This window comes from Vitis riparia, chromosome 10, assembly GCF_004353265.1.
Source record: "Vitis riparia cultivar Riparia Gloire de Montpellier isolate 1030 chromosome 10, EGFV_Vit.rip_1.0, whole genome shotgun sequence".
Taxonomy (NCBI): Eukaryota; Viridiplantae; Streptophyta; class Magnoliopsida; order Vitales; family Vitaceae; genus Vitis; species Vitis riparia.
The window spans coordinates 19,009,560-19,035,627 of NC_048440.1; the positions used below are offsets into that span (position 1 = coordinate 19,009,560).

At 36.5% G+C, this 26,068-nt stretch overlaps 2 protein-coding genes across 9 annotated transcripts in view; one reads left to right on the plus strand and one right to left on the minus strand.

Moving 5' to 3' along the window:
- On the plus strand, positions 1–15,066 carry LOC117924155 (uncharacterized aarF domain-containing protein kinase 2). Of its 4 annotated transcripts, XR_004652731.1 has the most exons (7): positions 1–252; positions 998–2,336; positions 5,485–5,754; positions 7,420–7,575; positions 13,664–13,787; positions 14,652–14,712; positions 14,804–15,066. XR_004652731.1 is itself a non-coding variant. In XM_034842734.1 (6 exons), the coding sequence occupies exons 1-5, from the start codon at positions 245–247 to the stop codon at positions 13,781–13,783; spliced, it is 1,893 nt and encodes a 630-aa protein (XP_034698625.1). In that variant the 5' UTR covers positions 1–244; the 3' UTR covers positions 13,784–13,787; positions 14,652–15,066. The 4 variants fall into 4 exon arrangements, 3 of the variants coding, with proteins under 3 accessions (XP_034698625.1, XP_034698626.1, XP_034698624.1); XM_034842734.1 differs by having other exon boundaries at positions 14,652–15,066; XM_034842735.1 differs by lacking the exons at positions 14,652–14,712; positions 14,804–15,066 and adding an exon at positions 14,569–14,647.
- The window catches only part of LOC117924153 (lysine-specific demethylase JMJ25), a 19,919-nt gene continuing 8,848 nt past the window's right edge, over positions 14,998–26,068 (minus strand). For 4 of the 5 annotated variants that reach the window (XM_034842728.1, XM_034842731.1, XM_034842727.1 and 1 more), the window contains 7 exons: positions 20,486–20,815; positions 17,409–17,978; positions 17,252–17,324; positions 17,090–17,175; positions 16,469–16,588; positions 16,294–16,361; positions 14,998–15,360 (listed from right to left, as the gene is read on the minus strand). In XM_034842728.1, the coding sequence (XP_034698619.1) occupies positions 15,324–15,360; positions 16,294–16,361; positions 16,469–16,588; positions 17,090–17,175; positions 17,252–17,324; positions 17,409–17,978; positions 20,486–20,815 (1,284 nt within the window). In that variant the 3' untranslated portion in view covers positions 14,998–15,323. The remainder of the gene's footprint in view (positions 15,361–16,293; positions 16,362–16,468; positions 16,589–17,089; positions 17,176–17,251; positions 17,325–17,408; positions 17,979–20,485; positions 20,816–26,068) is intronic. The other variant, XM_034842729.1, reaches the window with a different exon arrangement.

The following is a 26,068-nucleotide window of genomic DNA, read 5'->3' on the forward strand; positions in this document are numbered from 1 at the left end:
CCCACAGCCTTACGGACCGAATCCCTCTCTCTCCGCCGCTACCTCTAGGGCTTGAAAGTTGAAGCCAAACAAGGTTGAAGGACTTGGAACGTGGGTGCCCAAATACCATGAATCACAGCGGGGGCAAAGGTTGAGCAGAAGACTACCATGCTGTGCTGCACCGCCCTAAGAAAATGCTGGCATCTATGATTCACCACCACTGCCGCATATTACAGCCAACCGGTCCCCTCCATTGCCTTTCGCCATGTCCAGGTCCCCAATCTCCATCTCTCTTTTTTCTTCCTGGATTTCCTGTTGAGTTGATCTTGGATTTTAGGGTTTCTGATTCTTCAATGTTGAACTTTCTTTGCTCGACTCCCGGGATAAATTTGAATCGCAGATAATTTGTTATCTTCACAATTCTTTAGCTTTTAATGCAATTGTACCTTTCTAGGGGTTTGTTCTACCATATGATTAACTATATGCTTATCTTTGACCTGTTTTCTTAGTATTCTGAAAGGAGGATGAAAATTTGTACAGCCTTGGAAGGTTGTTTCCCTGTAGATTCCTTTGAATTTGTTCAATGTTTTTTTTTTTCGTGTCTCAATGAGGCTTCGGACCAATTAAGATTCAATCATACAAAGCAGTGCCCCAACTTCTCGGGATCGGCCACACGCGCCACCATAGTATGATCGGTGATGACGGATCCATTGGAGGGCACTGCTTTGGGTTGGTTTTGAGTCTCCCATCTGAGGAGTAGTGGTTAAGGCTTTGTTGAGTAGGGGCTACACATAATACAAATATCCTAAGGATACACGTAAACTATATTGAAAAGTGCAACCTTAGTATTTTTTTGAGTGGTTCTTTTTATTGAATATATGTGTTTGTAACTTGTAAAGGGGTATCTAAGGTATACTGGTGGATTGTTTTGTCTCTTTACTCCTAGGATTGTTATGGAAATTTATTTTTTTACTATGCAGACAAGTTTTAAAAATTTTTCATGGTGATTGGATTGCAGACTTTTGACATTTCGGAAAATTAGGAGAGTTGCAAGTTCCATTCTTAATAACCAGAGGAGCACCTCTTCAGAAGTAGGAAAGTGTCGGGTGGTTGTTCCAGTTGGATTACATTTTCCACAGTACAGAGTATACTCGCATTATGTCTTCTCTAGAAGGGGGCATGCTCCATTCACAGGTTTTGGAACCAGGAACAGTATTTGCAAGCGTGGATATTCCAAGAATTTCTCTGCTGTCTCAGCAAGTAATGTGGCCGCACATCATGCCCAAGTTGCTTGGAGAAGGCTTTATGAAATATTCTCTTGCAATGGCAAAACTTTTCCCCCCTTAGGTAGGATTGCTCAAGCCGTTAGCTTGGCCTTAAGCCGCTCTCACTTGGTGGTTCCTGGTATGTTTGCATTCACATTTGGAGAGCTTGCATTAGCTCAGAGACCATTGGAATACACTGATCACTACCCATCGAGGAATACTCTGTATATGCGTGCACAAGATGGACATGCTTATGTTACCTCATTACTTTTTTCAGTATTTGAAGGTGTTGTCTTGTTCCTGAGAGCTCTTTATTTGGCAATTCTGTTTTCACCCTGCATAGTAATGGCTCCATTTGCGGATTCTTTTGGTCATCAGTTTAGGAATCTATGGCTTCAGGTTGTTCATGGTACACTGGAAAAGGCAGGTCCAGCCTTCATAAAGTGGGGCCAATGGGCAGCTACACGACCAGATCTCTTTGCTAGAGATATATGCACCAAACTGGCAGAGCTTCACACTAAAGCTCCTGAACATAGCTTTGCATACACAAAAAAAACTATTGAAAAAGCATTTGGTCGCAATCTTTCTGAGATTTTTGAGGATTTTGAGGAGTTACCTGTAGCATCTGGAAGTATTGCCCAGGTGCATCGAGCTTCTCTGAAATTTCGGTACCCTGGTCAACAAGTCAAGCCTGTTGTAGTTGCAGTAAAAGTTAGACATCCTGGTGTTGGTGAATCAATTAGGAGGGATTTTCTGATTATTAATTTGGTAGCAAAAATTTCAAATTTCATTCCTACATTGAGGTGGTTGAGATTGGATGAGAGTGTACAACAGTTTGCAGTTTTCATGATGTCTCAAGTTGACCTTGCAAGGGAAGCTGCCCATTTGAGCCGCTTTATTTACAATTTCCGCCGATGGAAAGATGTTTCTTTTCCTAAACCTGTTTATCCACTTGTGCATCCTGCTGTTTTGGTGGAGAGTTATGAGCACGGTGAGAGTGTATCACACTATGTTGATGATCTTGAAGGGCAGAAACGGATCAAAAGTGCACTTGCTCACATTGGGACTCATGCTCTCCTGAAGATGCTTCTGGTAATGTACTTTACATTTTACTTCGGTTAATATTTACGGTGGTTTTCTTTCTTTCTTTTCGTTTGCTTTGGCTGTCGGTAATTATTTGGTTTCTTCTATTTTGTTTCAATTTGAATATTAATTAGTTAAAAATAATATAATAACATCTTTCAATTAGATCTTGATATTTCTATGAATTGGTGCTATGCATCAAAGGTATCATGAATGGGCTCTACTTTTGACATTGTAGCTGCATAAATTACACAATCATATTTTTCAGTATATTCTTTTATTTTTGGTGTTGAATTTAAGATGCTAACAAGACATTACTCTAAGAGGTATTCAATCACTTGATAAGCTTTTGCTAGAGTCCATAGCCCATAACTTAATTGGCCCCCCTGACTATTCTAACTTTCTCAACAAAGAAGCAAGTCTAACTGACAGAAAACTTGGTCTGGTCATCAGGTTCCTGATTTACAGTCTTTTTTTTTTTTTTGATAGATAAGAAAGAAGATATATTAATAAGGGCCGCCAAAACAGCAACTCATGGTATACAAAACGTTGACGCCTACCACCAACAAACACCGCCAAAAGCCAAAGCTACAAAAGAAGAATGACTTAAGCCATACCACCCTCATCAAGATCCTAACCAATTGTGAAAACTGAAAAGAGTTAAAAGGAACATCATTTATACACAACTTTACTTTTGACCAAAGAAGACAAGCAAAAGAACTTTTTAGACTTTGGATTGAAAGCTCATCCCCATCGAAGGCGATTTTATTTTTTGCCTTCCAAACTGTCCAAAATAAGCATAAGGGGCCTGCTCTCCAAACCTTCCTACGTTTCTTTACCACAAACAAATTATGCCGACCTAAAAGTGTCTTTCTAATGGACAAGGGTAGCACCCAAGAAACCCTAAATAGGGCAAAAAGCAACTCCCACAAGATCCTTATCTTTGCACAATGGACAAGGAGATGGTCTATGAATTTTTCCTCAATATGACATAAAAAACATTTATTCGCCAAAGACCTCCCTCTTTTTGGAACTTGGTCCAAAGTTAATACTTTTTCCCATGTCGCCTCCCAAGCAAAGCAATTGATTTTAGGTTGCACCCACACCTTCCATATGATGCTCCAAGGAAAGAAATCAATGTCCCCGACTCCAAAGCAATATAGAGCTACTTCATTGTAAATTCCCCGTTCTTTGTCTTTGTCCAAAGCATCCTATCTTCATCATCCCTATGCACCCTCGACCCATCCAAGCGTAACAGAAACCTCTCCACACTTCCCACCTTCCAATCATTGAGGGGTCTAGAGAAACAAGGGCTCCAACCCCCTCCCCTGGATCAAAAGAATCCCAAACATCTTTCACCCATGCATCCTTAGAAATTGCTAAGGCAAATAAGGACGAGAAAGAGCTACCCAAAGAAGCAATCCCACACCACTTATCTTTCCAAAACTTGACCCTCCTCCCATTACCCACCAAGAAGGAAATCCTACTACACACAAGACCCCATTCTTTCCTTATGGCTTTCCAAAACCTCCCCTTCATCTCCCTGGAACACAACCCCTCTGCTTCTTTCCTACACTTCCCATTCATGACACAATTCTAAAGGGCCCTCTTTTCAATAACAAAGCGCCAATTCCAATTGCTCAGAAGAGCCTTATTGAGTGTGGAAAGACGCTTCACACCCTAGCCCCTTTTTCTTTTGTCAAGGAAAACAACATCTCACTGTAGTAGATATGGTTTCCGCTCAAAAGCCCCACCACCCCAAAAAGTCCCTCTAGATCTACTCAATCTAATCGGCCTTGGGATGCACAAGAAGGACATAAAGTAAATGAACAAACTAGACAAAGTGCTTCAAATAAGGGTAGTTCTCCTTTCCTTTAGAGATGTATTGTCTCTTCCACATGACCAATCTTTTTTGAAACCTCTCTTCCTCTCCATCCCAAACTGCCATAGACTTAAATGGGGCACCCAATGGAAGGCCCGAATAAGAGGAAGGGAGCCCAGCCACCTTACAACCAAGCTCAGAAACCAAATCCTCAATGTCATTCACCTCTCCACTGGAATTAACTCACTCTTATCCGAATTTATTCTCAAACTTGATATGGCCTCAAACCACATAAGCAACTAGCTTAGATAAGTTATATGCTCGTTAGAGACTTCACAAAAAGACTAGGGTGTCATCCGCAAACAACAAGTGGGAAATATCACCCTTACCCCTCATTTGGCAGCCCCCAGCCCCCTGTTAAAACTTGTAGCTACCCTGATCTTTGCAGAATTTGGATATTTATGTCTGTCTTTATCAATCACCTTTTGTTTGCCTAAATTCTCGTTTACAGTGACAGCCAATTTTAGGTGATTGCTGGCACTCAAGTTTGAGATTTATATGATGCCTAAGGAGTCTTGCTATTTAACTTTTTGGCAATGGCTATGTCCTGTACCCCAGTAAAGGATTGCTACAAACTATGCCTCTTAACAGGATTCTAGATATTATTTATTTTTCCTTCAAATCTAATTTATGTTAGATGAAGTGTAATCGTTCCCTTTCTCTCATTTTTCTCACATATTGTTAGAAAAGGATTGCAACAAACTATGCCTCTAACAGGAATCCCAGATATTACTTATTTTTCCTTCAAATCTAATTTATGTTAGATGAAGTGTAATTGTTCCCTTTCTCTCATTTTTCTCTCATATTGTTAGAAATAATGTCATAGCATTTTTTATATTAGACTTTCATTCTACTGATCAAAAAAAAAAAAAAAGACTTTTATTCTACTCTGCCAAGAGAAAAGCTTTGTATACGTTTATTTCATGGGTCTAGGAAAGAGAAGAGAGGAAGCTATTGGTTCACATAATCTGATTTAATCTGTGCATTCGACATGGTGTATATGAACTGTTTTCTCCTTAACATGTGTAGTTTCATTTCTTCTCTTTCTTATCCTTTGTATTTTTTGTTATAGCTTTTCACTCATGCACACATGCAAACACTCTTTTGCACAATGTTATATTTGAATCACAGCCTATTATATGATACTGATTTCTTTATCATTATTTTTATTCCATTTATCAATAATGAGTTGAAAGAAGTTTGTGCATTCTTAGTTTAGAAGAACTGAAGACAATTATGCTTTGACCTTCAAAATATCATGATATCTTTTTTCAGGTGGACAACTTTATTCATGCCGACATGCATCCTGGAAATATCCTTGTTCGGGTAACTCAGAGCAAGTCTTCTCGGAAACAGCTCTTCAAATCGAAGCCTCATGTCATTTTCCTTGATGTAGGCATGACTGCTGAACTTTCTAAGAGTGATCAAGTGAATTTGTTGGGATTCTTTAAGGCTGTTGCTCGGCGAGATGGCCGCACTGCTGCAGAATGCGCACTCAGATTATCTAAGCAACAAAATTGCCCAAATCCGAAGGCCTTTATTAAGGTGATTTATTATTCTTATTATTATTTTGCACTTGAGTTTTTGATAGGAATGATTGGTATATGGTTGCACAATGTGAACTGTTTAAATAAGTCCACAGAGTTCATGTACCATGTGGCCATCTAATTTCCCTAAGATATAAAAGACTCCATATTTTAAAAACCTCTTCAATATTTGTAATTGTGTATATTTAATAAATTAATTAAGAGCCCGATACCTAAAATTGAAACTTGTGATAGAATTCATGCCATGTAGTTTTTTTATTTTGACATTATGTTTGGTAATAGAAACTTCTACTCTCTGAAGAGGAACCGTTGTTAACTACTAAAATATACCCAAAGAAAAAGGCTGTGATATAAAGGAAATTTGTTCCAATTGATAATTGGCATGTTGGGCACCTGATGAAGTGATGCCTGTGTCTGGCACCTGTTCTGACACTTATAAAGTATCCACCTTTATTGAGTTAGAATTTAGAAATATGCTGAAGTATGGAGATCTGATGCCTCTTTTCTGACGGAACTTATTGTATAGTCAATATTCTCATCATTGTTTTTCTTTTACATGCTGGCACACACTTCAACATAGATAAGTACATATGTCTTTGCTTACAAAGATGGATAGATTTATGTGTGATACACAAATTTATAGACATAGACATGATTGCAACTATTCCTGTGTCCAATTTGGGATTGGTAATGTTTGAAAGCCCAAAATATTTCCAATTGTCTATTGACAAAGAATTGAGAAAAAAGTCAATTTGTTCATGCATAAGATGCAAGAACCTCTGGTCATGATTTTCAATTGGTTTATATAGTTATGTTTGCCCATTATTTTATTCTAGGGATGTATATGGTTTGCAGATATCATAACCAGGGAATGTGTAATAAGTATAACATTATGATGTGTAGGGATAGCTTTGAAACTTGGATATTAGATTCCCACAAAATATGGTAGATCCTTTACCCAAGGAAGAATTGGTATTTTGAAATGAAAGTGAACAAATTCCTTCTATTCTCATTTTATTTATAAATCAAAATGGTCTTTGTATGAATTAGTTGAATGGTTACTATGCATATTTTCATTAACTCCCAAGCAATTTGAACCTAACCAAATGCTACACTGAGAAAAGAACTTGCTTAAAATCTCAAAGTCCTGACTTGAACCAAACATTAAGGAACCTTATATCTTGATCATATTCTGGGATTCATTTCTAGAAATATGATTTCAAATTCTGAGTTTAGAGCCAAATGCACCCCTATTAGTTTCATGAATGAAAAAGCATAAAGTTCATTTGGGATTTTATTACTTGGCTTGTTTGGAAATGCATGTAATGGCTATTATCGGTATCATGTATGGTTAATTTTTTTTTTTTTCAACATATCATTTGATGAAATAGCAAGGATTTTTCAATAAGAACAAAATGTGTTCTTTAAGTTGATGGGTATCAGTGATGAAGAATAAATAATAGTTCTCCATGCATTCTATTGCAGTTCTATTGAGTTTTTTTTTTTTTTCCTTATCAAAACAGACTTTCTAAAGGAAAAGTAGCTTGGTTTCTCAGTTAATTAATACATGGTAGTGACTTAGCTAACTTTGTGATATTCTGTCCTTTAATACTCATTGCGATCCATTGTTTTAGATGGCTTTCTAAATTTCTTGTTTTAACAGGAAGTGGAAGAGTCATTCAGTTTCTGGGGTACTCCAGAAGGTGATTCAATCCATCCTGCTGAGTGCATGCAGCAATTACTTGAAAAAGTTAGGCGTCATAAAGTCAATATAGATGGCAACGTATGCACTGTAATGGTAACAACATTGGTTCTTGAGGTAATTTCTTTCTTCTTTCAGTGTGTATATGTATTTTGATAGGTGTGCTAGTTGAGGGCTGGTATTGTATTTACGCTTCTTTTTGTGCCCTTGGACGCCTCTTGTATACTCCCTGTATGCTTTTGGGCCTGCTTCAAGGGGCCCTTTTTTAATATATGTTTTTTGTGTGTTTGCCAATAAAAAAAAAATGTATTTTGATAGGTATGTGTGAAGAAATAAATTAAAGCACATGGAGGTGGCTAATTCTAGTGCACTGGGAATATACAAGGAAAAACCCAGAAAATGATTTAAAAACTGAGGTCCATACTGTGATCTGGATAAACTCTCGAAAGAACAAGTGCTCCTCTCCTAGGGTATAACTAAACGATGAGAATAAGGCCTAATGAGAATAAGGACTAAAGCACAAATTTTTAAGATGAATAATCAATGTCTATGTCCTTTTCAAATGCCCTCCTATATTGGCTGCTTCAACACTCACCAAAGCATTCTATTGAATGCTGCTCTCTACACTTCCTCTGGCTCTTATGAACAAAGTAAATAGGCCAACAAGCTAGAGCATTCTTCACTGAAAGTGACAAAACCTGCGAATTGTCAAAAATGGAAAAAAGTGAAGCCCACCAAGATTTAAATGCCTTGTGGCGATGAACACCATTTTTGGATTCCTCATCTCAACAAAACAAGCAACCCTAATTAATTATTCCTTTCCCTTTTTTAATAGGCAAGGATCAATTATATTAATAGTGTCCAACAAAAGGACAAGAAAAAAATATATATAGTGTGTACAGGGTACCATAAAGCCAAACACAGCCAAGGGATGCCCCAAAAAATGTTAAAAATCTCCCCCAAGTTGCTTTCCTGGTGAAAAAACCCCACTTTAGGCAGGGTAATAGAACATCAGACCATTAAAGATGTGAATGAAGAGGAGTTAGAGATAGAGGTGCAACTTGGGTAGGTTCAACCCAATCCAACCCACTTTTGCCTAGCCTTAGGCAGCTCCTTTTGCAATTTAGGTTAGGCTTTGACAAATAAAAAGAAGGTAACCTGAATTGAACTTGAGTTGGGTTTAGGTTGGGACATTGGGCAACCCAAACCCAAAGTGAGTATTTAATAATTTTAATACACACACACATTATAGCATAAATAATTAAATTTTATACCATATTATTTAACTAGTGATATTTGAAATAAATTTTAAGACTTTAATTAATACTCAAACATTTATCTTATACAAAAATAAATTACCTTCATATCTATTTTTTTTATTTTTTTTATAGACAACAAGATCATGTATTAAGAAGCATAAAAAAGGAGGGGGTGCGCCTTACGTGTACAAGTAGAATACTTAGAAACAACCTAAAACAAACAACAAACAAAGATGGAATACGCAAACAAGGCAAAGCTAACCGCAATAAAGAGCATCTAGGAAATTCAACAAAGAGGGGTTCTCCAACTCTAAAGAATCCCTAGACCACTCAAAAAGCGTCTAAATGAAGAAATCCTTTAAACTTTGGTCGGAGAGTTGTTTATCATTGAAAGTCCTTCAGTCGGTTGTGTTCTTTCCAAATACACCAAAATAAACAAATTGGAGCCAAATTGCCATTTTCTTCTTTTGTAGCCCCCTAACTTTCCACTGTAGGAGGAGATCTCTCGTTGAGGTTGGAAACACCCAAACCAAACCAAAGAGGGCTAACAAAAAGGTCCAAAGCTCTCTTGTCTTGTTGTAATGAATCAAAATGTGGTCAGTTAATTCCTCTTTGTCATTACAAAGATTATTTTTGTTTACCATTTGTCATCCCCTCTTTATTAAAGTATTTACAGTTAAGATCTTCTCCTAAATAGCTTCCCAAGCAAAAAAGCAAGTTTTAAGAATTAGAATTAACCAATAGAAAAATTCTTTTATTTATTTTACTATAAAAGAATGTCTTATTAGAAAAAGAAAGGAATAAACCCTATATAACCTATCTGGAATTTCCTTATTTTCTTCTTCACTATTGTCATCCATCATTGCCATACACTTTTTTATTTAAAATCTTATGGCTTGCTACTATGTTATGCACTTTTTTTTTTTTTTTTTTTTGTTGCAATCTAGTCTACTCAACTTGATTTTTGATCTGATTAATTTGTGGAACTTGCTTAACTCGAGCATACATTTTTCTTTTACCTATAAAAAAAACCCGTACATTTTTCTCTGACTCGAGCCTAACCTAATTTTAACCTAAACCTAAGATAAGCAGTTTAGGTTGACTCAGGTTACGAATCGAATTAGGTTGGGCTTTAGATAGATGTGATTTATTTTTGGGTTGGGTTTAGGTTGACTATCATTCTTACTCAACCCTCTCGAGTTGCAACTCTAGTTAAAGAGTACTTTGAAAAAGAGTCTTTGCCTCATAAGTATAGTAAAAAACTTACGATATAATGATGCAATACATTTTAATGGAAATTAATGTCTCACCATCCATGTTATCATCTTTAGTGTATCCTAGACTACATATACAATACATGATATAACGATAAATGCACCTTTAATTATTTTCATAATCTTTAAGAAAATCAAATTCAAAAAAGAATTATTTTATTAATTGTTTAAATGATGGAAAAGTTATAAATTGATTATAAAAGGGAAAGAGGAGAAATAGTCCTACATGAAAAGTTACATTCATGTTGTTGAAAGCTATGTTGGAATATAAGCAACTTTATTTTTACAATGATTACTAGATAATTTTCATTCAAATAATTTGAGTATTGACATTGAAAATGATGATGATTGATGAATAAATTTTTTTACTTAATATACTAGTTTATTTGTATTTATTTATTTATTTTGATGGGAAATAAATGGTGATGAATATGGAAAGTTGGAACTTTGGAGAGATAACAAATAACGACATATATATATATATATATATATGATAGGCAAAAGAGCAATAGATATATTAAAGAGCCAAAAAAGGCTACACCAAGTACGTAGGAAGTAGACATGTGCGCACCAAAGAAAAAATAAACACCACAAAAATCCTCATCTTATTGGCAACCTAACCAATCGATAAAATCAATCATAGAGAAGGACTCTTGCTCTAGACTCCCTTGGTCCATTCTAAAAAGTTACATAGAGAAGGGAATTTTAGCTCTTGATTTGAAAGTTCAACATTATCAAAAGCCCTTCTATTCCTCTATTTCCAAATAGTCCAATACAAACAAAGAGGAGTAACATTCCACGCCTTCTATCTTCTCTTCCAATGGATCGGCTATGCTAACTAAGTAGCGTTGCTTGGATTGAGGTATGCAATACCCAAACCACTCCAAATAAGGAGAAGACCAATTGCCATAACAAACTTCCCTTAAAACAATGAAGAAGAATGTGATCACAAGATTCCTCCTCGTCTTTGCATAGAAAACATCTTTTTACCAAAGTCCAACCTCTCTCCTCTTCAAGTTGTCCACAGTTAGAATCCCTTTCTAAGTTGAAAAAAAACTGACTTTTATTGGAGCCCAAGAATTCCAAATAAGCCTTGTTGGGAAAGAATCTGGACCCCTTTGAATCATCCCATCATGAAAAGATTTAACTGAAAACTGGCCTCTCTTAGTAGCCATCCACACCACCTTGTCATCCACCTCCCTACTCATTGATTTACCATGCAAATGCAAAAAAGTGCTTCAACACAACCTAACTCCCAGTCTTGGAAATTCCTTACAAAACGGGGGTTCCAACACCTCCCAAATTGAGCTTGCTTCCAAGCATCACATACCTAAGCCTCCTTTGAAGTGGCTATAGCGAACAAAGAGGGGAAAGAGGTCCTCAAAGGGGTGTTCCCACACCAAATGTCTTTCCAAAATCTTCATATGAAATCTTGCTTTTGAAAGCATTCCATCTTTTTCTTATGGCCTTCTACAATCCTACGCCATAACCCTCCCTCACCTTCAAAGAGCATCAACCCCCTTCTTCTACCCCATATTTACCAATGGTTATTTTCTTCCACAAGGGCTCCCCTTCTTACATGAACCTCCAACTCCATTTGCCTAATAGAGCTTTGTTCAAAATAGAAAGATTCCGAATGCCTAGCCCTCCTTCCCCAAGGAAAGTCCCCCCAAGGAAAGAGTTTTTTCCATAGGAATTCTTTGTCCTTGATTGTGTAGATTGGTTGGGTCCTTCTCAAGGGTGGGAGCTGTTTTTTGTTTTCCCTCTTATTTTATTTTTTGTTTTTGCTTTTCTAGCTCATTGTATACTCTTGGTGTACTTTTTGGTCTTTCATACAATCTCTTACTTATAAAATAATAATAATAATAATAATAATAATCCCCCTCCCCAAGGAAAGTCCCTTTGAAGTTTTTCCAATCTACAATACACCCTTCTTGGTATAACAAAACTGGACATGAAATAAATGGGTAGGTTAGACATGGTACTTTTGATAAGAGTTAAGCACCCCCCCTTGGACAGGTATTGCCTCTTCCATCTTGCGAGCTTTCTTTGCATATCCTCTCTTCTACCAAGTCCCACATTGTCGTTGATTTAAAGGTAGCACCCAAAGGAAGCCCAAGATACTTGGAAGGTAATGACCCCACTTTACACCCAAGAATATCCACCAACTCCTCCATTATAGGAACCCTTCCAACAGAGATTAGTTCACTTTTTTCAAGGTTGATCTTGAGCCCAGTAGATATGCCTAGTTAAAATTTGGAACTAAAAATAGATTTTATGATGAAATTATACTACAAACTAATATTTTGTTAAATTGGACTTTTTCAAAACATTAATATTCAATGTTTTTATTTGATATGACAAATGTTCACCTCTTTAAATCTTGCTACCTTTCATGAAATTGATTATATATTACTCCATGCTTTAGGCTTCCAATTTATATATACATGCAAGCATATTTCTTCTATTTATTTTTCACTACATAAAAAAAACTTATGATATATAACATGATATGATATACAATAGAAAAAAAAAATAGAAAACAATACATGATACATTTTATCAGTTGACAGCTATCTTAGATTAGCCTTCTAGCCAGTGATGGTCTTGGAACATAAAAATTACACTCCTAATATGGAAAGTAACTTCCAACACCATATTTTATCATTTGCAAACATTATATGTTATCCATGTGACCAAACCAAAAATCCAGTAGAAAACCACCTTATACCTTCATGCTGATGAATTTGATCAAAACCCCCATAACTGAAACGAAACATTTAACAGGAAAGGGGCTTCCCCTGCCACAGGGCTGAACTTTGAAAAAAAGTGGGTTGATATACTGTTGCTAAGAATAAAAAATTTGGAAGGGATACATGGTCCTTTGTCCAACCAACCCATCTTCATTCAGAACCAAGTCTAGCAACAAGTACACCAAGAACTCAGTTATTCAACGAGTACACCAATAACCAAGTTGGACTTTGCCCATGGGAGATAGCTCTTTGTCCATGTTGGACTTTATTGATTAGCCGAGCTCTAAGTACTGCTTTAATTTATCCCTTAGCTTTGGGTGGCCTTTTCGCGCTTTTGTATACACTGTATACTTTTGTGCATCCTTTTTGTTAGACGTTATTAAAATATTTGATTTTTACCCAAGAAAAAGCTTATCCAATGACCAATTTGTACACTGTAGAGGATTTTATGATTATCAATCTAAATCCCTTATTTGTTTCCTCCTGGTTAAAGGCGTAGACGAGTAAAGGAGATTTGTGAACCATGATCCCTCTAGAGATGAATGAAGGTGCTATAGTTATATATGTACATAGCAAGCAAAAACATTCGCTGCTAGTAAATAATGGTCAACTTAATGAACATTACCTCTGCTTGGGAATTGAAGTGATAGAGATGTTCTGTATTTGGGTCCTTAACTTGTGTAATGACTTATACTGAGCTTTAAGCATATGATTGAAACTTAACATATTACTGATAACCAAAAGTTCCAAATGATCTTTTGTTGAGATTTGGCTTACTGCATGTTTGGCATGGATGAAGCAATTTGACCTTTTGTTGCCCCATATTTTGGTTGATAATATGATATGCTTATTGCTGTGATGATGAACAGTCTTATGTAATTCAGTTTCCATGCTCCTGGTGCCTTCTTTTGTTTTGTAGGGTTGGCAGAGGAAGCTTGATCCAGGATACAATGTGATGCAAACGCTACAAACACTGCTACTCAGAGCTGACTGGGCAAAGTCTCTTTCATACACAATCGATGGGCTCATGGCCCCATAAGAAGGTTATTATATCTTCTTGTTTTTCCTAAACAATTTTGACAGTCAAATTGCAAAAATATACATCAGTCCTAAGAAATGACATTTGAATGTCTTAGGCACGTTTCTTTAGTTTTCAGCTGGCTCATACTATGTGCCTTGTGATAAATTCCTTGAGGGGGTTTTCTCTCTATTGAATTTGTAATTTTTGCACACAATTTTGCTTTTTACCTGAGCCTCATGACTCGGCAAGCCAAAAACCAGTGAAGGGACAACAAATTAAAGTAATAAAGTGCTGAATTCTTTTTATTTTCCTTGTTTTTCTGTACTGTTGGTATTTTAATTGAAAGAGAAGAATCTCTGGATATTTTGTAAAAGCTTTTTTGTAAAAGGTTCTTAATGTTGTCTTTTCTTCATATATGCATAGCTAGTTAGATTATTCATAATAAATTTCTATAATAAGCATCTTGGATTTTTTAGTTCTGCCTGATGTTTCATACCATCTTGATTAGAGCCGGCAAATGCCTGACATGATTGGGGGCCTAACTGAGTGCTGGCATCGTGAGGTTTGGCTCTCGTGATGCCCCCTTGGCCATTTTGAAACATTCAACATTTTTCTCATGGGGTGAAATTAGCATTGCACAATAATTTTGGCATTATCCCGCCCTGACGATAGCTGCTATGCTTCATCCTTGTCTTGCAAAGGAATTTGTAATTGTTAAGCACTCACCAATAATCTACTATTTGATATTGATTTCTATCATATTAGCCTCTTTCTATCACTAACACTCTTGCTACTCGGTATAGACCTGGTTCGGATGGATATATCTTTCAAGCAAATAGACCTTCATTGTCGCGATTGAAATGTTAAATATCTGACATTGGTACAGGAACCATACCGCTGGTCAGCTGCTTATGATGTCAGAATCTGACATGGTCAAACTTTCAATGGTTTGTCGCATCAGTTTGGCCTTTTTGTCTTTATATAATTTATTTACACAAATGATCATTTATAACAAGCTGTAGCAACACACTATTGCAGCAAGGTAATAAGGGCATCGGCTGTGGAACTTTTAACGACATGAGTAGACATCAACCTCAGCATCCTTTCCAATTACCCAGTTATATGGATTTTCAGCTACAACGCAAAAGACATTTACCATTTGTTCATTGTTTTTTATTTCCAATTTGTCAACTATTTCACGATAACTACCCAGGCTTCACTCTCTTTTTTACTTTAGGGGAATGATACCCAAGGCCTTAACAATATACATAATGAAAATTATACCTGGATCGATTATTTAATATTACAGAAATTTTACATCCATCAAAGGAGAAAGAAACCTGAAATTACTATATCTGCAATGATTGGGTTTTTACCTTTGTAATAGATGGTGACTTGAACAGGGGCTAAAGAAGGGAAAAAAAATGGACAACCAAAGCAAAACTTTTGCATGCAGTTCATGCTCCTTGTGAACAAGAAGATAAAGAATACAATCTACCAATGTGAACAAATGCCCTGTAAATTAATTCTAGTCCTTCCCAATGATCAGTCTTTGAGTTCAATTCTGGTCCTGCATCATGTGAAGACAGCAATTCCTGTTACACTTTCAAATATCTTGTATCAATATTTCAAAAACTGACTTAAAACACTAACCAGCTGGTTGAATATTGCTTTATTTGATTATTTGTTCTTGGCTAAGAACAATAGGCGTATTACAGAATTTTTGGCCTTCTGTAATGTACTAGAGTATAATGCTTCAAATTTGTCCGAAGCTTAGTTGCCCTTATGGGCATTACAGGAACAAAGTATCAGTCCTTGGACTTTAACTATTAGGTTCAGTTTTCAAATTCTACACAAGTTTAGGAACCCATTAATACAATGAAAAGACTTTCTAATAGTTAAAGACGACCAAACTGATCACAATTCAACAAAACCCAAAACAATCAAGGAATTAGTAAAATTACTAAAATGCCCATAACAAGATTGCTACTTATTTGTCCAAATCTCAAAGGTCCACTACCTAGTGAGTTAAATCATCCCTCATCTAAAAAAGCTTCTCTCATCTGGCAACTGTGGGGGATGCCATTGCTCAACTAGTGGGACCCACCTACCATTTTCATTCCTCTGCTGAATATAGGTTTTAAGGGGTTGGTCCCATCATTCAAGTAGCCTGCCACAAATTTCCAGAGCCTGGAGGTGGAGCAGTCTTTAAGATGTGAGACCCTTCATCCAAAAAAATTGAAGCGGGTAAACTGTGTTTCACCCGGTGGAGGTATTTTTATTCCATATAGACCAACACAAATCTAAATGGTGGAAACCATATGGACCATTCCTCAAATTTAACTAGTGTGTGTGTTTTACAGCCTTGACAGACATTAAGTGAATACCATGCAATAGCACCCAATTGACAATATCATGCCATATTGGGCCCAAATTCAGGTAAATTTGCCAATTAAAACAGGTGCTGGCCGTCAGAGCTAGACAGGGTGGTTTGAAAGAAAAATTATATATTTAAAAAATGCACTTACTCTGCACATGTAAGGTTTTGGATTTCTTTGATTGCTGTATTGATAGAGTACAAGGTCATTTTCTTCACCTGGCTCACAACAAAAGAAATGTCATTTTGCTGTTACTGATCAGTTTCGCATGGAAAAATGTAAACATATTATTAAGAGAAGATGCAGATCATTAAAACTGTATTACCTCCAGGCTGTCTTCTTTGGCTTTATGATCTTGCGGAAGTAGGCGAAGTTCATCAATCATGCGGATGGACTCGGAAACATTTTCAGGTGAGATAAAGTCCAAAACCACATTTACGCAAGACTGCATATCAAAAGTGGCAAATTCTAGAAATTATAGAAGCATATTGATATATTTTTTCATTCACCTCAAGAAACTGCGATGAACAGCCTCTTTGTGCAAATCAATATAAAATGCTCAAATGAAGGATAAAAAATTAGAGAAAAGTGGCCATATCATTTACAGCTAAGATTATACAAATCAAAAGCAGTTAATGTTATGTAAATGTCATTGACTGAAACAACTGAAAACAATTTTCAGATATGATCTGTGAAAAAAAATGCAAAGAAAGAAGCATGAATTGCAGGGAAATTTTAAGAAACTTCAGGAAATTGTGGAGAAAAATGGTGAATGATTCACAGAGATCAGCTAATCATAAGCAATTTGATCTGATTGTCCTGAATGAAAAATGTTGCTTGAACACAATTTAATAATAACAATAAAAAAAAGATAAACAGGAATCAAAAATCTTTATAAGACATAGACATGTGCAAGGAGAATGCCAACAAGTTCTGCACTCATTACCTTAAGGTTCCTAATCTGATATGGGCACCCAGCAGGAATCATGACAGCTTCTCCAAGGTGTTGCTCAAAAGTCCATGGTTCAATTTCTGGAAATGGTAACAGGTAGGTTAATTTCAGTTTGTTTACTAATTTAATGAATGAAATACTGGCAGCTACACTCACTGAACTTCTCCTTTAGCTGCATTTTGTGATTTGCATCCAGGAAGAAACTCTTGTCAAGAATTGGATGAACAACCTGCAATGGATATAGAAGTCAAGTAACAATAAATTCTACCTTTCTTAAAGAAAGTAATTTGTATTTTTTATAGATTTATCTTACATGCTTTGACAATCCATAAATGTGGCCAAACTCATTAGAATGTTCTCTGAGGTATTCTAGAAGCTTTGGAACATCTTGTCTGCGAAAGACATCCCATTGGGCACCACAAGAGTTGGCCACTAATTTCCTTCCCAAACAATTTGAGCTTTGTATGTGTTCCTGACACAATTTCTGATATCCTCCTGATTTTGTAGAGTTCTTAGATGTTCCACAAGAAAGTTTAGCTGCTACAGAATCAGATTCTGAATTAAATTCCTCACCACTGGCAATATTTCCTTCTTGGATACTGACATCACATGTGTCATGTCTGGCAGCAGAGAACCATGATACTGTAGACACTCCATTGCATAATAGTGGTCTTTCTCTTGTCCTATCCTGTAGTCTGGCTTCATCCATGTTTTGACTAAACAATGATGATGCTCTGTTCACTTGACTTGCTGCTTTCAAATCAATAGCAATCCTCGTAGGCTTGCTATGATCTTGAGCCTTGTGTTTTTTCATTAACTTCCTTATTTCAGAAAGCTTTTCTGTGGAAATTGGAACATCTGTAGCATATGCCAAAATATTTACCTGGGGCAAAAAAAACAAGCAGCATTATGTAAGATGTTGCTCACATCTCCATAATAACTCCAGGACTGAATGTTAAGATGTGAATGGAGATGCATGAGATGACAAGATAGGATAAAACTTCATACAGCATCAAGTTAAAGTTTGAGATGCTTGTTCTGTCACAAACAAGAAGGATACAAATATGAGGTGATTCCAAGATTTTTGTTTCCAGTATCCCTTTATCTTATGGGTAGAACTTGATGTTTAGTAAATGAGGAACAACTCTATTGTCCTCTAGCAAGTAATGGGCCTTTATGCTTTTCAATCAAAATTCAAGTAATGCACATCTTAGAAACTAAATGTAGCTAACAATCTATCATGATCTGCAAAGCCATGAGGTTGCAGTACTCCCTAAAATTTAAAATGTAGTCCATTTCTTGAAGCAATAGTTTATGCAGCTTGTGGGAGTAATAAAAATAAAAAAGAAATCTAGTAAAAGCAAGAAAAGTAATGTGAAGAAAAATTCCAGTAGGTGGAATGTAATTTACATCACAAGTCAAGCAGCTGCTGCAAGAGGTCCTTGATAGAAGATAACGAGTGTTCTCATTAGAGCCAGTCTGGATCAGACATCTTTGGTGTGAAATTATCAAATTGGCATAGGCTTCTAATGTATATACCATAAAATATAGCAGTCCCACACACATTGGAACTTGGGCACAGCTAATAAATAACTTCACAGTGGTCTCTAACAACTTTTTCTTGTTAGTTCCTATTACAACATTTGATATTTAAAAATGATATATTCTCATAAACATACTTGCATGTTTATCAAAAAAATTTATATTCATCTGTGTGGTCAACTAACTATCTGAATAACCAGTGAACTGGTGACCTGCCCTGCTCTCCAGGTGGAATCCATCAGGAACTTATCGCTGATATTTGTCTTAAATCATCTAGTATAATAAAAATCAGGAGCTTTTATATGTCATCACTCAAAATCCATTCATACTTGTGAATTATGCATCCTTCAAACAAAGTCATGAAAGGTCATAATGACATCATCAAATAAAAATAAAGAGACAAGTTTCTACTGCACAGATATCAGTTCTTTGCCAATATGATTCATGCAAATAGCTGGTCATAAAATCCAAAAGGGAATTGGATTCTCTCAACCTAACATTTAGGAAAAAAGTTATAAAGCACAAGGACTCATGGTTCCAAAATATCCAATATAAATTTTAAAAAGCACAAATTTGAACAAAATTTTTGGAAATGTTAGTACATGCTTCATGAACAATCCAGACTGATACCTACAAAAAGACTAATGATGAGTAAAGATTTATGGGCGTGTTTGATATATGGGAATATAGAAATGTGGAAAAGAGGAATCAAAATCTCTACAACTGGTTTCCTTGATAATGATTTTTGCTTCCTATTCTCTTTTCTATTAAGTAATCCAAATGCAGTAATGAATGAAAAAAAATGCATTGAATTTTCTCTTCCCATTGCTTACTCCCCTATAAACACAACCTAAGAAATATGAAAGGTGAGGCATTAGGTCCGTCAATGGATCAGAATTTGATTCAAATCTGATCTGACAGTCTCGATTATATAGGATCCATATCATCTACTAAATAATTCTTATCTGAATTTGATTGATCCATTGATCAAATACAAATAACTGGTGTTCAAATGTTATAAAAAAAGTAGTGCAAATTAGCAATATAAATGATACAGATTAACCAAAAGAAACACATAATATTCACCATTCGATTTTGTGGCCTAACAATGGAAATATTTCCTATAACCTCTGTTAAGATATTGAAAAGAGAAAGAAATGACTTCTCTCTGACTCCCTTGGATCTCAATTTTTCAGACATCTAATTCAACCATCACAAACTGTGCTCTTATTTTCAACCACGTTCAGCTGATGCTGATTGCATGTTGAAATAGAGTGGTCCAAGTTACATTCCATATCAACTAACAATAGTTATGCATATTATTTTAGCATGAAAATGACATGACCTTGTATAACCGAAGTAGTTGGGCTAAGACGTTATAAGTTGAATAAATGAGTCAATGACTTCACCCTTCTAGAAGATTGACACTACTTGCTTGGTGGTACTTGAACCAATTGAACAAATCATGTTGCATGGATCAAAATAAAAGCATGGCACAGCATGGTAACCTAACATTGCAGTTGTGTCATGCCTCATGTGCATAAAATTGCAAGGAGCACACAAAGGTAAATAGGATGTTGGTCCAAGGTATGACATGGAAGCATAGTGTTTCAGGTTCTTATTCTCAAAAAGAATACTTTTAACTGAAATACTTCAATCAATATTCCTACGTGCCACTACATGCATATCATCCTAAATTGTAGCCAGATTTTGCAATTTTGCAAAACATCATGAAGAAAGGAGTTTTAAAATGCAAATAATGTGAAGACAAAGTGCATGAATCCAAAACTAAGAAAAAATCTAAAAAGAACTAGAGAACTGCAACATAGAACAGAGAACCAGACCTACCACATCATAGGACTCATAAGACAGTCTTGTCACAGAATCAGCTAGTAGTAGTTCCTCGCAACTGCCATATGAGATGTAGATACATGGACCTAGGTCAGGCTTCGGATATTCATGTGGCAACTTCACAGCAAGGTTTAGAAGCCCAGACTTGGGATTCATGTATTCTTGAAGGGGTAGAGAATGGATGATTTCATCATAATGAGCGGGAAACTGTTCTTGAAATAAATGGGAAGAAAGCCAACCCTTCAATTTCAGCTTCTCTTGCCATGCATTTGTATGCTTCCGCCCCTCCAGAGACCCCATAAAGAACTGCTTAATATCAATTTCTACCTGCAATATAAAATAAAAGCTAGTTGGTACAAGAACAACACTTCTTAAAAAAAATAGGATGCAATAAGCTAGGATAGTCCTCATGTTGCAAAATAAATATACCAAATTACAAGATAGTGCAAAATACAAAACCACATAATGACATTCAAGAGTCAAAGTAGATGCCCATTGATGGTTAACTACTAGTACTAGTTGTATGTGTAATCTCTCATTGAAAGAGGGCTCCAGAGTGAATCTGAACTGACTTGGAGTAATAAGAGAATATTAGTTTTTTTTTATTTTTTATGAAGGGAATATTAGTTTGTTTTCTCCAGTATCTCCTTCTTTCCTGGGAATTCTTCACATAGACGTTTGAATACATTACACACAGGATCAGTTAAAACTTCTAAAGCATATTCTAAGCATTGAACAAAAGGCAGAAAGGAGGAAAAAAAAAAAAAAGAAGAATAAACTGTGGAAATGAATGCAACAAGCCATCTGTAATCTAATATCAGAAAGTACCCTGTCTTTTCAAATATATATTTGCTCAAAGCTTTTTAAAACTATGTACTTCCATATTCTCTCAGTTGGAACTTAATCAAAATAAATCAGGGAAATTTCAATCTTTCATTATTCATCACCCAGGAAAAATTAAATAACATGTGGATGCTGTCTGCACATAGAAACACAAAAGGCTTCTTGTTTGCTTTTACTGTGACCAAACATAGGAAGAACATCAAAAGTGCTGCTTGTGGTCAAAATGATATGGATACATCATTAATAAAAGGTAACTGGAAATAATATAGAAGAACCAATGATTGATGAAGCATCATGATTGAAAAGAAATGAATATTGTTGATATTGTAGGAGAATATAGTTTATAGGATAGATTGTAGAAGAGATTTTCCTCTGTGAACAGCTGTAGCATAGACATTTATTTCCTTTTATTTTATTTTATTCATATTGTTATAGACTTGCATATATCCTTTAATCTCTTTCAGAGTATACAGCTATGATGGATTCTCTTCCCCTACAATATGGTATCAGAGCATGATTGCCCTAGAGCCACCACCCTTCAATCTCTAATTCTGCCAGCATCTTCTTAGGCCCCAGGCCTCACATTTAAATCAACGTCCCTCCTTAATACCTGGTAGTCCACTTACATATTGAACTTTCCTCATCTTGCTGCCATGACTAAAAACACTTCCGCACATTTTTTGTTCTCTTGGATGTCTAACTCCCTTTTGTTATCTCACAAAACTCAATTTCTTTCTAGTACATCATGGGTGACAACTTGTCAAACATGACTCACTCTTCTATGACTCCATGACTAATATCAAAGTAAATGGGCCAAACTGTCTTCCATAGTCTTGGTCAGTGGAAGTTTTCTCAATGGTGCATAGTACAGATGCATTGTGTGACATAAAATTTTTTATATCTGGTCACCCAAACCTACAGATGCAAAGTTAATTGACACTTGGGAAAAGACAGTTGTGCAAGTCATGACCTGGTTTTGGAATAGCATGGAACCAAAGGTATCTAACAATGTCTCTTGAATCAATTCCACCAAGGATATTTGAAATACTTTGTCTGAGATGTATTTCTCTGCCAAAAATATGAATTCTATCAGAGTCTTTTCTTGCCAATAGATGATAGATCAGTTCAACAATAATACCCAAAATTAAAGGGCATGTGGGAAAAGTTGAATGTCTGTCTATCCTTAGATTCAGATTTAGAGATTCAAAAGCATCATTGAGAAGAATTTTGTACAGTCAATTTCATACTCTAGCCTTTCACCAATGCTTGAACTTCAAAAATTAAATACTTCCCAGTGGTACTCATTGCTGGAGAAGCCTTTGCTTGTGCCAGCAAGCCATCTGAAATCCTCCTGCACTTGAAAATCTTATACATCAGTGCTTGTTGCTTCTACCAATAGCTCAACTCCTCCATGTGGTGGTCATATGGACATGGAGATCATACCACCAAGGTTGGCCGAGGAGGTCATGGCACAAATGAGGAACTCATTGTGGATAAAACAACCATACTATCGATTTCTATTGGGAACTACATGGTACTTCTGTATGGGCTGAATCAACAGTTACTACCATTGAGGAGCAAGTTGCACTTCCTATATCAGAATATGAATCTCTTGTCAAGCATTCCATTCTTCTACCTTCATTGTCACTTTGGGAAATTTAGATAATACTTGTCTTCATTCCTCAACCATTATTTTTTAATTTTTTTTTAATAGTGCCTAAAGAAGAACACCCGAAAATATACATGATGTATACAAGGCATTAAGGCCAAAAAAGAAAAGGGAAAACACAAAGATCTTCACCTTACTTACATCTCAATCAATCAATAAAATCAAATAAAGACCAAAAGCTAAAACCTACATGCACCTTGACCCAATCCAAAAAAATGTACAAAAAGGACCGTAAAATAACTTGGTCTGCTAATTCGGTATCTTTAAAGGCTCTTCTGTTTCTCTCTGTCCATAAGGTCCAAAAAAACACAAAAGGGCTGCATTCCACACCTTTTTCCTTATTTTAGCAACAAAAGAGCTATGCCAGCCATGTATGGTTTCCTTGATTGAAGAGGGCATAACCCACTGAACACCAAAAAGAGCAAAAATAAGCTGCCAAATCATGGCTGCCTTGGGATAGTGAAGAAATAAATGATTTGTTGATTCCTCTTCCCCTTTACACAAAGCGCACCTGCTTGGTAAGCCAACCTCTCTATTTTAGTTGATTTAGAGTTAGAATTCTCCTCCAAATAGCTTCCCAAGCAAAAAAGCCAACTCTCTTCGGTAACCAAGGGTTCCAAACTTTGCACGAAGGGAACACTTTAGTGCTGTAAAGAGCTAGGGAGGAGTTAAAGGATTTAAATATAAAGAAGCCTTTCTTTAAAGCCCGCCAGGTCATGACAAGGACATTGTTCCTTCTAAGAACATGTTTGTGTAACCTTTTGAAAAGAGCTTCCACCTCCCTCATTTCCCAATCATTGTTATGTCTAGTGAATACAGGGTTCTAATGACCCATTTCCCTCAACTGCTCCCGCAACTGTGCTACCTAAGCATTTTTAGAAGAGGCTAATGAGTACAAGCTTGGAAAAGCCTCTTCCAAGGAATCATCTCCACACCACCTATCCTTCCAGAAACACACTTTTCTACCATTCCATACCCTAAAAGCCACCCTTTTGCTAAATTCCATCCACCCATTCTTGATGGCCTTCCAAAGACCCACTTCATAACCTTCCTTTTAAGGACCAAAACACCATCCTCCTTCTTCCTCTCCATATTTCCCTACAATCACCTATTTCCATAAAGGCTCATTCTCAGCAGCAAATCTCCAACACAATTTTCCAAAAAGGGCCTTATTCAACGAAGAAAGATTTCTGATACCTAAGCCCCCCCATCCTTTTTCTCCATGCAAACAATATACCAATTCACCAAATGAGACCTACTTTGGAGCTCTCCTCCCCTCGAAAGAAAGTCGTTTTGAATCGTTTCCAGCCTTAAGCTCACCTCGAGAGGAATGACAAACAAAGACATGTAGTAGAATGAGAGGTGAGAAAGAGTACTCTTTATCAAAGTCGATCTCCCTCCTTTAGATAAGTATTGCCTCTTCCAGAGAGCGAGCTATTTTTGAAATCTCTCCTTCATTGCATTCCATACATGAGGAGATTTAAAAGAGGCTCCTAAAGGGAGGCCCAAATAACAAGAAGGGAAAGGGCCCACTTTACACCCTAACACACTAGCCAAATCCTCAAAATTAGGAACCTCCCTACTAGAATCAACTCATTTTTATCTAGATTAATCTTTCACCCGAAAACTGCCTCAAACCACATGAAAACCCAACTCAAGACCCCTAAATGCTCCTTGCTTGAGTCACAAAAAACTACGTATCATCAGCAAATAAAGGATAAGACACTACCATGCCCTCACCTCCTTTCCTACTAGCTAAGAAGCCCTCAAGAAAACCTCCTTGTGAATCCCTCTTTAAAATACAAGAAAATGCCTCCATTGCCAGAATAAAGAGGAAAAGAGAAAGATGATCTCCTTGTCTTAGGCCCTTAGAGCTTTGGAAAAAGCCTATTGGGGAACTATTAAACAAAATTGAAAAACAAGCTAAAGAAATGTACCACCTCATTCAATTAACCCACTTAGCACCAAACCTCCTTTCTTCCATGATTGCTAACAAGAAACCCCAATTCACATGGTCATAAGCCTTTTCGATATCCCTCTTGCAAATAATCCCACCCTTTAAGCTTTTAGTCTTGAGTCTATGACCTCATTTGCAATAAGAATTGTATCTAATATTTGCCTACCTTAAACAAAGGCATATTGGGAATTCAATATCACTTTTCCTACCACTCTTTTCAATTTGTTTGCCAAAACTTTAGCTAGGAGCTTGCAAAGACTCACTACCAAACTAATAGGGCGAAATTCCTTCAAATCATCTATTCCCCCTTTCTTAGGTATGAGTATGATATAGGTGGAGTTCAAACTCCTCTCAAAGTGGCTCAATTCATGAAACTCTACGAAAAAGCTCATTACTTCATACTTGACTATGTCTCAACAAAACTGCTAAAAAGCCAAAGTGAACTCATCTGGTCTAAGGGCTTTATCCCTTTTCAAACTAGAGAGAGCTGTGTGGATCTCTTCCTTAGAAAAAACATCCTCAAGGGGCCTGCCTCATCATTATCCAAAGAGGAAAAAGACAACCCAAAAATGTTTGGTCTCCAATTCCCTGACTCTGACAAAATATTTTGAAACGCGTTAACCACCCTTTCTTTTATCTCAGCCTCTTTGGTCAACTTTCTACCATCCACTATAATAGAAGATAAGAAATTCCTTCTTCTCTAGGCATTACCATCTTGTGAAACAACTTTGAGTTTTTATCATCTTCTTTCAACCACAATTCTCTTGACTTTTGCCTCCAAGAGGTCCCTTCCATGCTTGCCCACTTGCTGAAATCCTCCACTGCATTTCTTCTAGCCTTGGATTCCATAGAAGAAAGACCACAATCTCTTTCTTTGGCATCCCAAAAACCAATCCGACCAAGCGCGATGCTTTTATTTGTGGAGACATTCCCTATCACCACTCTATTCCAAACTTTAAGATCCTACTTTAGTGCCTTTAACTTACTAGCAAGGATATGACTACAGATCCACTAAAATTGTAGCCTGTCCACCACTTCCTAACCAAGTCTTTGAACCCCTCAACTTTCAGTCACATATTTTGAAAGCAAAGAGTTTTTCTGCCTCTTATCC